General features: G+C 42.2%; 1 protein-coding gene across 2 annotated transcripts in view; it reads left to right on the top strand.

Annotated features, from left to right (window-relative positions):
- The first annotated feature begins 12,390 nt into the window (after nt 1-12,390).
- LOC149352146 (erlin-1-like) overlaps nt 12,391-17,091 on the top strand; it is a 29,814-nt gene continuing 25,113 nt past the window's right edge. Inside the window, exons 1-7 of one of the 2 annotated variants that reach the window (XM_089581301.1) lie at nt 12,391-12,613; nt 12,704-12,795; nt 12,905-12,927; nt 13,007-13,087; nt 13,344-13,390; nt 15,382-15,443; nt 16,171-16,296. In XM_089581301.1, the coding sequence (XP_089437427.1) occupies nt 12,711-12,795; nt 12,905-12,927; nt 13,007-13,087; nt 13,344-13,390; nt 15,382-15,443; nt 16,171-16,296 (424 nt within the window). In that variant the 5' untranslated portion in view covers nt 12,391-12,613; nt 12,704-12,710. The remainder of the gene's footprint in view (nt 12,614-12,703; nt 12,796-12,904; nt 12,928-13,006; nt 13,088-13,343; nt 13,391-15,381; nt 15,444-16,170; nt 16,297-17,091) is intronic. The other variant, XM_089581302.1, reaches the window with a different exon arrangement.

Raw genomic sequence — 17,091 nt, 5'->3', positions numbered from 1 at the left:
TGGGCGCTGCATGTGTACTTTCAATGCATAGGAGGGACCATCCCTTGATGTGGGATGCTTCTGCCTATACCACCACCTCATACAGCACTGACAGTGCTAGGAAATAGTGCTGAATATTGTAATCTGGGTGCTTTTAACTGAATGGTCTTTGTTGGTATTTCAAAAAGGCTAGGCAACCATCCTAGCACTACTGGGGTTCCAACCCACTGCAAATGAGGCAGATTCTGTAGCGCTTGGCTCTCGCTGGCAGTTAGTGAAATTGGTATCTCCCGAAACTGCACTCTGAAAGAGCATAAAGAAAACTCTTCCACGGTAATTCATGCCATGCAACACGACCTGGAAAAGATCACATGGCTAGTTCATTGTTTTCAGGTTCAAGACATCTGCCAATTTCAATACGGTAGCTTCAGTCTGCTGCAAACTACATTTCTCTTGAAGACACTTTTTGAGCAGGAATTGGGTTTCGCCCAGTTTTCATGATGATGCTTTGGGTGCACAAACTGGGTAATGTTGGTCTTTACCTGTTAACAAAGGGCCCTAAATGATTAAAACGTTATTTGGCAAATTCGATTTACAGTCTTCTCTTACCATTTCTGACCTATCTTTCCTCGAACAGAACAGTGCCTTATTGAATTTGCATCACTTGTTAATGTCAGATTTAATTTTTTTCTTGCTCTAACCTTGCTTAGCTGCTAAGGGCCATTATTGCCCGAGAGGTATGTAGGGTGTGTACTGTACACACACAAAAATCGCTTCATTCAAATCTGCGCTATTTACAAAAAAGTACTTCGGTCCCGTCAAAATCTCGTATTTCAGTGCGACAAAACTGCCGGTAGTACACGCTTATTCAACGGCCGTACAGCTTACCTGTCCTGACCGATGATGAAGCATGGCAATGCAGCGTGCTGCACGTGGCCGTCGTGCTTTCGACAGCCCCCGGACCGACAGTCTATGAAGGGTCATTACATGCACTATGCGCGCGTTGCTTGGTGTGGGTTGTGGTCTTTGCGGCTGCTTCACTATAGTTCTTTTTTTTTTTCCCTGTGCTCCTGTCACGACGTGGGGCCAGTTTATTTTAGAACATGCGAGGCCGATCGAGTGGCATCTATGAGGCGCCGCTAATGCTGCCAGTGCTGATGAACGGTCGCATAAGAATGACAAGACCAGTGAATGCATTAAACCCTCTGGTCGGGCTCTCTTTATTCCGAACTCTATTTTCGGTCCCCTTACCTTTAATTTCAAATCGGCATGATTTGAACAAATTTTCAGTCCCTTAACAGTTTGAAGTATTGAGACTTCGAGATATGCCCGACCATTGGCGCGTGGCGTTGCAACGATATATATCCTTTTCATGGCGCGCGCACAATTTGGCTCTAAACGTGATGGTCCTTGCCTTCATCTTCAAAAGTCTTGGCGCAAATCTCAAAAGTTTACTCGCAACAAACATAAATATAAGACTGCTCAAAGAGAGCAGCACGCGGCTACAAAACCACCGTGCCGCACACACGTGTCCACTCTTGGCACCCTCAGTTCGAATAGAATTTGACCAAAAGTTTGAGCTAAGAAAGCGAGCACGAAACAACGAGAGTTCTCCGTGAGTGCGTGTGTTTGAGGAAGGGTCGTGCTCAATAGGTTTTGCCACTAAAAGCACTGATCGTGGTCATGGGCGTCCGGAAGGGGGAAGGGGGGGCAAGGGGGGGCGGTTGCCCCCCCCCTTGGAATTACGGATATTATTTATGCCCTAGTAGAAAACAACTACAAACCTACCGCTTCCCCCATCCCCAGACATCGGGTGCACCCCCCTGGAAAAAGTTCTGCGGACGCCCTTGATCGTGGTGCTTGCGTGCGGTACAGCGAAACGGTGATATCGATACGAGATGGAAGTACGCGTTATATGTTGTTCCGCAGCTGGCGCTTCTATAGTCCTCACAATGAAAAGTGGAAGGATTGATTTTTTTTTTTCCTGCAAAACAAACCTCGAGTAGAACCCCGCTGTTACGTTCGCGGTTGCTGCGTTTTACCAGTGCTACGTTTTCATGAGCCAGTCCAGCTGCCATAGATCGAAACCCATGTATACGTAATTGAAACTCGATCGCCTGTATCTGTTACATAATGCAATTATTGCATTATTTCCGCATCGCATGCCGCGGAAATCACCTCGCGGTGATAGTTTACACCGTTCCGGCATTTGTTCAATGCGTGTGCAATGTCAGTGCCGGGTAGAAAAAGCGAAACTATACACTCTATCGGCGCTTGTCCGCCGCTGTGTTAGGCGACTTCTGGCGGGAAGCCCCCACGACAAAGTGAGCGCGCTTACTGAATAGGTGATTTTTGGTGCGGCTGTTGGCACAGTTACATCGCCGCTGTGATGCCAGCGCGAACGACCCTAACGCGCGAAAACGAAACTATGCCGCGGCAGACGGCACACGAGATGCAGTTGCGCGCGTTGGCTCCGACGGTTTTGTTTCTACCATCCGCTTTATTCTTGTCACCTGCACCTTAAGATACACAATTTCGAGATTTCAATAGGCGATGATCCTATGGGATTAATGTGGCCACCGCGATAACAGCGAAGAGGAGCGCGCGTACCGCACCTTCGCACGCTCCAGGCATGCTCCCTCTTAGCTGCTAAAACCCTTCCACAGACAGCTGCTCAGAAGCGGAATCAAAATTTGAGCTATATATATAGTTGGCATAGCATCATGGAAAAAATGGCACACTCATCACTTGTGTTGTTTGGTCTTCTTTGCTCATGCAGAACGATCCTGAGAACCACACAGCCTTGCTAATTACAGAAAAGGATATGGCGCACAATTCATAATAATAAAAAAAACTGCAGGCAACAGTGCACAATTTTTTTTCACTCAAAACATTCATCTGCTATGTTTCCTGGCTGTTACTTTTTTTTTTTTGCGGTCCTATGAAAAACTCTGCAGCAATGTGTTTTGTTGCATTTGATGCTCTGGTGCATTTAACAACTATATGTGGACACTTGAGTGCACTCTCAACTCTCACTTTAGGTCGTACACACATGTGTGTAGCCCAAAAAAATTTAACTTCATATTGTCTCTCCCAGATGCACACAAATCACGTACATCACCACCTGGACAACATGACCACAGATGTCATGCATATTCAAGAATGCTGATTCCATGGCTGCAGTTGAGGTTTTTGGCCAGAAGCATGGGTAGCGGGGCGAGCTGGCACAGGTTGATCGCTTGCAACAGAGAAGTAATCACTAGCGAAATGCGTCGTAGTATGTGCACCGACATTTGCAGCTGAACTGGTTTTTACTGAAATGTGAAATTTTTAGTAGTCACTGAAGAAGAAAATAAGTAAAGTGTGTATTGCAGAAACAAAAAAAAAAATAAAAAAATTAATTCAGCTGGTGAATGTGAGAGATTTCAGTTGCAAAGTATATATGCCAATCCTAATTTATCTTCCAGAAAGTACTCTACAAGCTATAATTAGTCCAAAAGTGATGGCCTACAGAGTGTTTCACTGAATGTGGCAATTTTTTAAATAGATTAAATACAGCTACGATATTTATTTAACCCGCAAGCTTGTAAATTAATATATAATATTTAACTTTTTACCAGTTACAGTAATGCCTCTTATTATAGCTGACCATAATATCCGCATCAGTTTTTAGATTCCTCAAATTGTGATTCTCTCGGCTGCAGTGCACTGAGTTTGGGGTGCCCAAATGGGCGAAACTGCACGGGCCAGGAGCGCTCGCAGCCACGCCTACGAGTGCATACCCAGCTCTTTCCTCGAGCAGTTCCCACTGCGGTCACTAAAGTATATACACACTTCATTCCCTACTACTGTTTTTCAAGCTCAGAAAAGCAGATCCCTTTAAGAGCTGTTAATTCCTCATAAAAGAACTAATCCCAGCTGGGACACACCGTGCAGAGAAAGATTACAGCAGAAGCCTTAACACAGCTGCAATACCTGAAGGTTTTTGACTGGTATCAACTGAAAATGTAGACAGTTTAGTCTGGCAAATCCCAACTGACCCCTGCTGAGATCACACACAACCCTGTGGTTTCCATAGCTGGTGACCAGTCGAAATCTGCCATTCTTGTGAAGTTGACCTGCTATTGACTAGGACAAACATTTGGCTTTTATTATGTCATTAACTAGAACAATTTGCAATGATATTTCAGGCACACTTCAGTTTTGATTACACAGTTTCACTTGGTTCCAGCTCGAACAGTGAAGCTGCTTTGCAAGAGAAGGTGTGGCGTCATATATTAGCAAACAGCTATGATTCTTAATTTGAAACTGTGGCCAACAGATTTCTGATTGAAACTGAGTGATAGTAGTTCATATCAGCTGCAGCTGTGTCAAATTCTCAGTTTAGGATGTTTCCCTTGCACGTATGTAAATCCAGATGACAATTGCCCAGTGAAAGCAAATTATATTTCACCTGAACTATAGCTTATCAGCTACTGCCTTCATGACTGTAGAAAAAAAGGCTTAAAGCTCCTTCAAGTAAGTGCAATATTTGTACAAGACCCACTTAAATTTCATTGAAAGGTATGACGGCATTTTCATCAAGCAGAGAGATACAGTAGGGATTAGAACTGCAATGTGGGACATGGGTCATATGGTTACTTGGTCATCACAAAGCTGAACTTTTCTTATTAAATAGAAGTAGAAATAATTTGCTTATTGTTAAGATGTCAGGTTGAAAGCTCTTGACTTTAGTTGTTATCAAAGCTGCTGAGGCAAGAAAATTGTGTAAAGCACCCATTAAAGGTGAAGCATGGAAGAAAATATCATCAGATGAGCCTGTGCTCACTGAAGAAATGATGCAGACAGTAAGAGCCAATAAGAGCCAATAAGAGCCAACAGCCCCTGTAAAAGAATTTAAAGGCCCAGATTGCAGTTTAAATCAATCATATATCAGTATGTTCAGAACAATGCTTGCAAAGTTTCAAATCAGGTCATTTACTGAGCAAAGAAATAAAATGTACTGCACTCATTCTGCCCACACATATTTGAAAAGGCATAAATGAATGCCTGACAGTGTAACAGACCTCTTTGCTGTTTTTCTTCCATTCACACAATATTAAATTAAAGATTACAAACAGCCGGACAATTGTAGATACATAAGGCCAAACTGTGCAATTACTCCTACCGGAGAATCAAAACAAGCAAAAGCTACAAGAAACAATTATTACAGGCACAACAAATACAGATTAATTTTTTTCCTTTTTGATATGTTACAGTCATACTGATCCTAGTGTATCAATAATGAGAATGTGATTTTGCAAGAAGTGTGCTATCTAGTAGAATTGCTTTTCATGACATAGATTCTATTGTGCCGTGATTAAACATTTTCAGCCTCACCTTATTTATGTTCTTTCCCAAGATGCCATCTTGGAAAGGCACTTTCATTTAACTTGCACGCACACACACACACATCTTTTTCACTGCCAAAAGACTGTGTGTGGTAATGCAGCAAAACACTGAAGAATAATACAGCAGCTTCAGCTGGCCCTTTAGGCTGTGCACAGATGGTACAGTAAAGAGCTCTTTGTGTAATCCACCAAAGTTGTCAGGTGCATATATGCCAGTGTGCTGCCTTCCTATACCTAGCAAAAATTTTGTGGTTCCGATGGGAAGTGGATTTTGTTGAAAAGTTTCATATCTAAATGATGAGTAATGTCTGTTTGTAAAAAAGACTATGGAAAGACCTAGAAACAGGAAAATGCGAACACTTGGTGACATAAGACAGCTATTCAAAACACATTTCAAACATTCTTCAAGCTATATTGCCCACATGGCAAACATGAAGGAGTTGAAACAAATATTGTAATACCTTATCTAAGAGTATCATATCTGAGTTCTAATATTGTTTTTTTTATCATGGTTACTAGAGCCAAGAATTTCACATTAAAGAGCAACCACAGAATCTTCCGTAATGTGACACAAACATACCATAATAAGCTACCACTATAGTATAAGAGAATATGCTAGGATATTTGATTCAGTTCACATATTCTATTGAATTACAGCTGCAGGAGAGAAAACCACGGTTAAGTAAAATACCACTCTATCTGTTAGCCTTTGAAATATTCCTGAAAGAGATCATTTTTTTTGTGCGTTAACTGAAATTCTATTGTCAGAAAATGATTTAAGCATATAATTTATGTTTTCCTGCAACTAATGCATTGCTGTCTCAAAGTGTACTTGATCTGTGAGCAAAACTGTGCTGTCCATGCACTGGAAGACCAAGCACCTGAAGTTATCGAGCTGAAGCCATTAGTGATTAAATTTTTTTAAAGAGTATGGAAGATAATATAGTACCCAGCAGTTTACATATTGGCAGTTTACCACCAGGTTCAGTTTGGTTATTTAATTTAATAATGAACGACTATACAAAAAATTCTCAAGGATAGCGAAAAAGGGAGCTCAAAAGCCAAGCAGGTACAGTTTGCTTGGTGAAATCCTATGTTTCGTCACATCAAAGATTTTCTGAACACTGAGAAAAAAAGCGCAGTTAAACAATTTGTCAAATGACGAATACAGCTCAGCTGCAAATTTGTCAAGAATTAATGCAATGCCCCTTCTTGTAATATCGCCTTCCTGATGATTAAAAAAAATAATGTTAAAAAATCTTGTCATGCATTCAAATAGGAATTTTTCTAGTATTTGGGATGGAGTCAATAACAGGTAAATTGGTCAGTAGTTCTCAATGCATTTTTTGCCTTCCCTTCAATAGTGGCCTATATCAAAGCTTATCAAATCATATGACAGAATTTTCCTGAAACCGTTCAGTCAAAAAGAATGGAATGTTTGCAAGAACATGATGATACCATGGTAGCAATGAAGTGGGCATATTTCGCCTAAAAGTGCACTAACCTGGCCAGATCCCCCTTTGAGAGCCTCAGAATGTATGTTAAAGCAGGTGAAAGTTTTTTTTTAGTGCGCAAGTGGTGTTGTGTTGTGTTACAGCCATTCTTGTTGCAAGCCTGAAATATTGATTGAAATTATCAGCTTTTTATGATGGATTATTCAGCAAACCATCAGTGCATTGAGAGACCTTATCTCTTCCGTTAGAAGGTTTGCAGGGTTTTTTGTTTAATTAATAATAACAGTAACAATGATGGTAATGCTTTGTATGCATTAAAACAACTCTATGTCTAAGAAATGCTTCTAAAATACTTCAGATGCAACTGCAGCACAAGCACTCACATTCGCATGAAGGCACAAAATAATCTTCTTGTGACAACATGAGAGGATCTCTTTTGCAGCCTTCCTGTTCCTGACAAACCTCTCACCACTCCCCAACTTTGTTTTCTTCAGTGCATCCTCTTAAGATACACCCCTCACCCCTGGCCATTTATTTTGTCTACCGTCTCAGAGCTTCCCCTGCATGCCCCATTTGCTATGATCCCTATGCTAATCTGGAACGTTCCCTCTATTCCTGCAACATCATCATCATCATCGGCCTGACTACACCCACTGCAGGACACAGGCCTCTCCCATGTCTCTCCAATTAACCCTGTCCATTGCCAATTGCGGCTACCGTATCCCCACAAACTTCTTAATCTCATCCGCCAACCTAACTTTCCGCAGCCCCCTGCTACGTTTGCCTTCTCTTGGAATGCACTCCGTTACCCTTAAAGAGCAGCGGTTATCTTGCCTTCATATTACATGCCCTGCCCAAGCCCATTTCTTCCTCTTGATTTCAACTAGGATGTCATTAACCCACGTTTGTTCCCTCACCCACTCCGCCCTCTTCCAATCACCTGACGTTACGCCTATCATTTTTCTTTCCATAGCTCGCTGCGCTGTCCTTAACTTGAGCTGAACCCCATTGCCTTTCAATTACAGCATTACCCATAGCATCGGACCAGCTGATATGAACAAGATGGCTTTGGTGACCCTGGCACAAGATATCCACGGCACTTAATGTTGCATCATAACATGCGGCTGCTACAGCATCCATGCATGCGTGTGTTCCTTATTTTGAATGGGGGTGTTTGTGCTGCAGTTACATCTGAAGTGTCAAACAAACTTGCCTGAAACCTCGTTTTCCTCTTAATATATTTTGTTTACTGGTGATTATGTTGGAGTGCCTGTCTATTCTTTAGCTTGGTGGGTGCCATATATCAACTTTCTTCCCTTTGTATAAATTAAATAGACGATTCGTTGCTTCACCCCACGTCTTTAAATAATGCTGCTCATCGCCTTCTTCTTTTTTGTATCGTATATAGGACAGTTGACTACTTGCTTTTGTTCTGCTGTTCAGTATGCTGTAATTAGTATGTGTGAGCAGTTTTTGAAGTTGAAGTTGAAAGTTTATTAAGGAATCCAAACAAAGTTTCAAACGTATGCAGCGAGAGGTCCCATGGTACAAGACTGCGGGCGGGACCTCCAAGTATGACCAAGTAGAACGAGCCCATGCTTGTCTATGGTTTGGTTTTATGCAGTTTATGGTACGTCCCAAAGTGACTCAGGCTATGAGGGATGCCGTAGTGGCGGGCTGTGGATAATTTCGACCACTTGGGGTTCATTAACGTGCACCGACATCACACAGTACAAAAGGCCTCTAGAATTACGGCTTCATTGAAATGAGGCCAACAAGACCGGGATCAGGCCCGCATCTTTCAGGTCAGCAGCTGGGCACCACAACTACTATGCCACCATGGCGGCTTGCCCATGCTTTTCATTCAGTGTTTCGGTATATACACTGCATTTGTCTTCACCTGTTGGGTCATCTTTTCAAGCCACTGACAGCAGTAGCTTTTTGTGGCGGCTCCCTCTTTGCATGAAAAGAAAATTCAATTTGAATTTGAAGAAATTATGCATTAAAATATTTTGTTTCATCACCTTACTTATTCACTCTCAAGGCTCAAGGGCATTATTTAGAGAAATGGGTGAACAGAACAAATTATTAACAGAACAAATCAGTTGCAGCTTTCTTGAAGGCGATGTTATTGGCGATCGCAGTGACAAAGGCAAAAAAGTGGTTCCTGTCGTTACTGGTGTGTGGAAAAAATGAATATATGACATGCAAGAACACAGGCTTTAAACATGTGGTCATTACGTGATGAAATATAGGGCTCATTGTAGTGCTCATGAAAAGCTGAACATCAGTGCACCAGAGGAAAGAAATAGCAGTTGTAAAACAGAAAACAAGACTGTCTGTACTGTTCAAACTGAATGGTAAAAAGAAAGAAAAATTTATAGCAAAGCAAAAGAAATATCAATATTGTCGTGACAAATTTGGCATCAAAAAGGCATTTGAAATGTTAAAAACATCTTGCCATCCTAATATCACTCCCAAATTTTAACAAGAATTGCAGACAATTTTAGTATGTGTGGTAAAATAACTATTTTGGTTCAAATTTAATACCCGCCTTGCTGCTCTGCCAATGCCAAAACTGGTAAAAATTTTTCTCGAAATATGCAATACCTAGAAGCACAATTCGAAACACTTTTTTAACAACGTGTCCATACCTCTGGATTATAAAGTTGAGATTTCGGGGCATGGTCAAAGGTGTCTACCACTCATATTAATAAGATAGCAAGAGCTGAATTACAACTATCCAACATTAAAATGATCATTACACTGCAAGATCAAATAGCCCCAGTTGAAGGACTCATCATGCTTCTGCAAGTTCCAGTGGTTCTCTCTAAGCTGGTGCCAACAATACATGATCCCAGCTCTTTCAACAGCACTTCAATAAACCTTGTTAGCAGAGGCACGAAGTTGGCAGTGCACAAAGTGCCATGAAATTACGGCCGACCATGCTCACGTCGAGGACTTCATTTCAACAGCAACTAACATACAGAAATATCTACACAGCAGCAAGATTTATTACAACGAAAAAAAGGTTTTCCTTGCTGTTAACCAATACGAAGTTGCCGATTTTGAGTCCTTGTGACACTTACGGCCAAGTGAAATGTGCCTTGTGAATTGCTTATACGCATTGCTTACAAGGTGAGTTATTATTGAGAGAGTTGGCTTAGAATTGAAGAAAGCATGTCAGTTTGAGTAGTTTAAGCACACAAACAAGGAATGAAAACATAGGAAATCAGCTGTAAACAATCAATTTATTTCCTGGCTGAAGCACTGTACACAGGAAGAAATGAATCATTATTAGTATGGCTTCAATGCAATGCAATACTGCAATTAAATAAGAAATTCAAAAGACAAGCCAGTTATGAAAGTTGTTCACGTGCCATCATGTCTATGCTATTACAACCGGTACCCTAATCTCTTAAAAACGTTCGATCTCGTAGGTAAATGAATGCGTCTTAAAGGGGGGGGGGGGGGGGGGGGGGGTATACTCCATTGCCACGCCATCTAGCATGACCTACTGACAGAATTAAGTATTCCCACAGAACACCACTGCAGTACACCAATTGTTTGTAATGTCTTTTCTGCCACCCATGCTTTCTAACCCAAAATGTGCGTGGATTCAGTCAAGACAGCTTGAGAGAAGTGGTACAAAACAATTAAGGATTCCGAACCTGCTGGCCACCTTTTTGACGTTAATTGTGGAATATATTGTGGGCTTAGAGCACAACTGCTGTTAGCTTCGGTGCATAGGGCACACGTCGTGAAGTTTTCATCTTGCCTTAATAGTAGAATGAAACATTGGTCACTGACCATGTCGAACACGTTGATTGACATTTCAGAACCCTAACAGGTTGCTCGTTCAAAATGAAGGACTGGTCATGAAAACGCAGCTCCTTAACTAATCAGGGCAATGACTTTGCATAAGCCTGGTGAAGGTTTCCCTTTGTGACTGTCTTCAGCATCATCATAAAGGACTCCAGGTGCAGCCACACTTACAAAGTTCATTCAGTGGCAAATATTTCCACATTCTCCCACGCAATTTCACGCCCTGGTTGTGCATGTTCTGCCACAGCAGCTGTTCGATTCCTGCCGACATCACTAGCTCTTTCAGACGCCTAGGTATGTTTCTAGCTGTCTCCCCCGATGTAGACCAAATTAATCGTCGCAAGGATAAACGATTCCAGGGAACTTCGAACGAGGCAGAGCATCTTCGGCACGTGGGCAATATTCACCTGGTGCGTTTTGAAAACTCCTGCCCTTCGTCTGGAATGTACAGGGTCGTCAACTCTTAGTACGAACACGCGAGTGCGTGGCCCCACTATGGAGGGCCACTGCGCACGACACGGCCGCGCATCGAAGCGAAGTGGTAGATGTCGTGAAGCACCACGCCCAGGTCCAACTTCTCCTGCGCCACTTGGCTGCGATGAGCGGCCGTGCCGGACGCAGTGGCCCTCCAGAGTGGGGCCATGCACTCGCGTGTTCAGGGTGGACGACCTTGTACATACGGAACCACTGCTCGCTTCAACTGACGAATGCCTCGGGGACTGCAAAACCACCGTGTCTGGATCGTATTTATGACCCTGGCCCCACGCTGTAATGAATTCACATTATTAACTTGCATATCCTCAGCGCAAATCAGGTTGAATGCTCGAAACGAATGAGCGCACATATGCCCACTCGCCCAACCCATAAATTACGCGAAATGAAAGCGCATTTTCATACGGTCGATTAATTATGACAAGGTTTTCCGGAGAAAGCTGGAGCGTCTTCGAAGGCACTGCACAAGCGCGAGCACACAAACAACGCAAGCACACAAGAGTCCTTTCAAAACGAATCAAGCGATCACAACGCGCCACGCAAAAGCCAAGGTCACATAATACACGGCGAGAATTATGCAAAACGCCGGCATGACTTTACCACACCGCCTAAAATCCAAGCGCAACCCCGAAATCACACGTCCACGCGTTGACAGGCTGATCAAACAAGCAAACGATGCAAAAACGGCGGCTCAAATCCCGTCCGCCAACAATAAACGAAGCCAAGGCAATCCATGGGTGAAAATAACGCTTTGGGCCGGCTTTTCGTTATTTCCACCGGGTCGCAATAACGCTTTGGCTTGGATTTCCGTTATTCTCACCCGGTCGCAATAACGCCGGCCCTTACTATGCGAAAAAAGTTACCGCAGTACCGAAGCCAGCGGCTAGAGGCGGGAAAATGTTTAAAAGTCTTCACGATAAAGGAATAAAGATGCGCAACACTTCGATGTGCCCTGTGAAAGTGCCGTCCCAAAAATTTGAAAGTACATTTATTGCTATATCTTGGACTGAATTTTACAGGTGAGTTTGGAAATCCGTACCAGAAAACAGCAGGGAAGCCCAGTTGTAACAGCTCGGGCGAAAACTATAATTCTTATCTGCCGAAAAATTTATAAGAATTCTGCTTAAAAGGTTACCACCATTGAAACAGCGCGTGTCGCATCACAAAGCCTCAAAGCCGCACTGTGTTATAACTGGTTATAACTGTGTACCAGTTAGTACTACGTGGGCAACAATCCATCTCTAGCCAAAACGAGACATATTTATGTCGCGTATCGCGGCGGTACCGCAGCAGCGGTAGTGTAAGCGCACGTGAATGTTACGGAGTTGTTTTTGTTATGTTCTTGCTTTGGTAGAGTTTGTAGATGCGGCTTGTCCTTAAATCTAGTCCCTTGTGTCTAAGTGTAATGCACATTTAACTGTTTTTGGTGGGTATCGAGCCTAAGGTTGCTGTGGCGTGAGAGATCTTTTACAGGTGGGTTCCTGTGTCTGTGCCTCCTTCTCGAGGAAAATACTGATAAAGCGGCGTATAGAACGCCGATTTATGTGTGATACTATTTTACAGGTGTACGATGCCCAACTCAGGAGTCGCAGCCTTGACGTGTGCATTTGTCTTGTTTCTTGTTGTCAATTTTTCACTGCACAAAATCGACGAAGGTAAGCCGCAGGGCGGCATTTCGACCGTCAATTGCCGTGAGCCTTTTGCAATGATGTGAAAATTGTAGCACTTGTCATGTTTCTAAGTTTTGGGCCTCGTCTTTTCCAGGCCATGTTGGTGTCTATTACAGGGTGAGCCGCTTTTGAATTCATTGGCAGTCCGATGGCCGCGCTGTGTTGCCTAATTAATGTATCTTGTTTTCTCTCCAAGGGAGGCGCACTGCTTAAACAAACTAGTAATCCAGGTTTTCACATGATGGTACCATTCATTACAACCTACCGATCAATCCAGGTAGGTTTGGGTAAAAAATTTTGCACGATAACGTTGTAGAATATCGTTGATGCGGCCCTTCGTTTGTCTAGAACATTTTTGCCGGTGCAAAGAAGGAATGGTTGAACCACACGTCATGGTCGAACCGCATGTGATATTTTGTTTTCGGCATGTGTCTATCATTGTTGCCTTTGAATGGCTTCATTAAGACTCATATTTTGATTCCTTTAGCAACTTCGAATGCAGAACCCAGAATAGCGTCTGTCTTGTTTTTCAGGTGACTCTTCAAACAGACGAAGTAAAAAATGTTCCATGTGGTACAAGGTGCGTTGAAAATTATTGAAAAGCTGTTCATGCATATCAGAAGTGTGTGTATCCGTCGCGATTGCTCAGTGGCTGTGGTGTTCGGCTACTGAATCGAAGGTTGCGGTATCGAATCCCGGCCGCAGCAGCCGCATTTCGATGGAAGCGGAATGCGAGAACGGCCGTGCACTGTGTGTTGTTAGTGCACAATAAAGAAAGCCTTGTTTTCGAAATTAAACCAGAGACCCCACTATGGGGTTTCACATAGCTCGTGTACAGCTTAGATATGTTAAACCCCACACACCACAAAAAGTGTGTTTGTAGAAAATCGTGGATGTGTATATGTGTGCATTATTTATTGGGCAGTGTTCTGTTGCATTTAATAATGCCTTCATAGAGCTCTATGATGAAACTTTTTTGTGTCAAAAATTGCAGCCAGAACTGCATGTTGTGCCTGCTAATGCTATGGGCGCCAAAGGAGGTCTAATGATGCTGGGCGTCGTACTAGGAATTGGAAAGCACAGTGAATACTGCAGTTCATTAATCGTAGTTTATGCTTGCTTGCAGTCAGAGCTGCAGTTTTTCAGGTTTTACTTGTCAGGCTTTGTTTACATGTTGATGGTCTCAAAAAAAAGGAACAGAGGACAACAGATGTCGAAGAAGCACTGTTGAATTTAATAGGCGAAGCTCTACCGTGATGAATAGCTGGGCAGATAAGTGCCTTCTCAGGCAGGCATTTGTTTCTCCCTTTGGTGTTTTATTTATAGCTGGGGGCTGCTCTTTTGCAATGTATAAAAGTAAGTGTATTACGGCTCCGCAACATGTGTCAAAGAAAACTTTCAAAAGTGTGGGATGGGTTAATATCTTACTAAAATGTTAATTTTTGTGGCCTTTGTTTTAGGGATGTGCGAATATTCGAAGATTCCAAATAGAAAATGAAATGCTGTCCTATTTCACTCCCTGAATGAATCAAACAGTCCACTTTCAAAATTATTTGACATGAATATGGTCTCAAGTTTCCTAATAATTTGTGGATGATAGGCATGAAGTTCGAATATGGCATGCCGTAGTTTTCTTCGACGGCTGTTTCAAGGGCATGACCCACCCCCAACACTGCACAGCAAGCTGCTGTGATTCGTTTGTGCGTTCAGTGTCATGATGGGGTCCATTTGTGGGATGATGTTCATGATGCTCATGCATACTGCCTGCAAGACTGGTTCAGCCAGTTTCAGCAAACTGCCTTCATGCTTGAAATCAGAGGGGATGGCCAATAACTAAAGGTAAAATAAAGACGATTTTCCTATGCATATCACATAACGATAACAGAGTTGATATACTGACTTCATGTTGCGTGTCCCCTAGAGGATATTTTTGTTGCAGCTTTCGACTGCTACACATTTAACTCTACAAGTTAAAGCACTATCGCTAGAGCTTGGCTGTGCAGCATGAATATTTATTTGTACAAATATTCACTCAAGCAGCGAATATTATATGAATATTTGATTTGTATTCAATTCAGTTTTCAACTCCACTATTCGTATTTGATTCGGCACTGAAGCAAAGCTAGTTGTATTTGATTTGGTTTTGAAAAAGCGCTATTCGCACACCCCTGCTTTAATTCAGTCATAGTTGTGTAAAATGGATGTGCAGTTTCCAGGCTTGCCGTTACTATGTAACATAAGGCAGAGATTATTAGTTAAAAAGACTTTTTTTGAGCCACTTAAGTGTTAGCTGAAGTGGCTCCGGCTGTGGGTTTTGAGGCTAAAAGAGTTTTTTGGAGTTAGTGCACAACTAAGTGAGGGCAGATTAAAGGAATTCATTGCACTGAAAGGGGTAGAGCAAACTAAATCATGTTTGTGCTCTTGTGTTTAGTTGTTGAATTTGGCTGTGATGTGATGTGTGCACGAGAAAACAAATGGTATCCATCCGAGCATAACCAGGTTGATGCTAGCAATTTTCTTGCGAGATTTATTGCTCTGTAAATATGTTGCTAATGGGATGTTTAATTCCAGTGGTGGCGTCATGATCTACTTCGACAGAATTGAGGTTGTAAATATCTTAAGCCCAGACAGTGGTAAGATGTTCTCGTTTCATTCTTTTTTCTTTAGATTTGTCTTCATCAGTGTCTTGATGTAGCAGTTCAGAGTTCTATATGCATTAGAGAAATTTTGTGTATTATGGGACAGTTCTTTATGGCACTTCCATTTGATGTGTCAAGCTATTGTTAATTTTTCTCGTTCAGCATTACAATATAATGAAGTCAGCAGTGTAATCCACATGATGAATGATAATATTAGGCCAAACTGCAGCGAAGTGACATGTAAAATGGAATTGTCATTGCTGAGTAGTTGTGTTTTGTCCTCGATTATTTTCATCATTTGAAGCATAGGAAATTTTTTTTTTGCACTTGTCTTATAAAGTGTTGCTCTATGGTGGATATCCTTCTCCCTCCAGAGTAGGCAGCTTCAGTCTTATGAATTACCTAGGCATTGAGATCTGCAAGCACCCCATGAAAACACGGCAAAAAAACCGTGTACACATAAATGTGTTGCTATTACTATTTGACTGCTGGCTTACTCAAGGAGCCCTAACTGCGTATAGCTGTCATATCTTGATTAGTTCGCCGCTTACAAGCTCATCTACTTTACTAGGAAAGGTTAAGTGCAGTGTCTGCAGAGTGTATTGTGGTTCATGTAATTCAAATTGCTATATAGTTGAAACTATTCAGTGCAAGAAAATGAACTCCATGAGGCTTCATGATGACCTAAAAGCTTCTTCATAACCTGGAACCTCTCTTTCAGTTTATGATATGGTAAAAAACTACACTGCTGACTATGACAAGACTCTGATTTTCAACAAGGTGCACCATGAACTAAATCAGTTCTGCAGTGTTCACAACCTCCAGGAGGTCTACATAAACCTGTTTGGTAAGTTATTTGCCTGTTAGCTCCGTTCATCATTCACTTGGAAAATTTGTCAAACTGGTGTGAAGTAAGCTAGGGAGAGGGGCGTGCTGATGTTTATGAAATAGCAAGAAATTGCTAGATTTTTGCCTTTTTATATGCATTTCAATTGTGGGCTTTTCTAGATACCATCTCATGTTTTACTCGGAGTCCAAAGTTGTCATCCTGAAATCGTGGCGGCTCAGATAAGAATTGTCTTTTGCAGGCCTAGTGCACATTGTCAACTTGGGAATGAACTCTGACTGTAGCTAACTGGGGTCTGTGTTGAGAGAGTTAATGAGTGGACAGCTTCTTACATGCCAAATTAATGCTCTGGGCTCTGAAGCGCTCTGTAGTGGAGTGCTGCGGATTAAGTGTGACCACCTGGTGTTCTTTAGTATGCACCGAAATCTGATTACACAGGCATTTTTGCATTTTGCCATCATCAAAAAAGATTAAACCTGAAAAATTCTCTCCATTATCCAATGGCCCTGTACGCCATAGGGGGTGTCAATTTAAAGATTTGAACCTTAGTGTTAAAGAGAAGCGTTTGAAAGCCTACTTGACGAAAAACTTTACTCGGGCTAATTTCATTGCAGTTACTCAGGATATGTAAATGAAGTAATTGTGGCCGAGTGGCACGGCCGTAAAACATAGTCTTCTTATTTCGAATTTTTATTTAGGAATGCACTGTAGGAGATGACTTGAGTGCTTAGTGGTGGGCCACACAGTTGCCCTGCAGTGCGTTCGGGATGTCAGATTGTGAACCACCTTTGCTTG

Source organism: Amblyomma mixtum, chromosome 3 (assembly GCF_055824585.1).
Source record: "Amblyomma mixtum isolate Tamu chromosome 3, ASM5582458v1, whole genome shotgun sequence".
Taxonomy (NCBI): domain Eukaryota; kingdom Metazoa; phylum Arthropoda; class Arachnida; order Ixodida; family Ixodidae; genus Amblyomma; species Amblyomma mixtum.
Note: the sequence above shows the minus strand (reverse complement) of the source record. Positions and strands in the feature narration are given on the sequence as shown.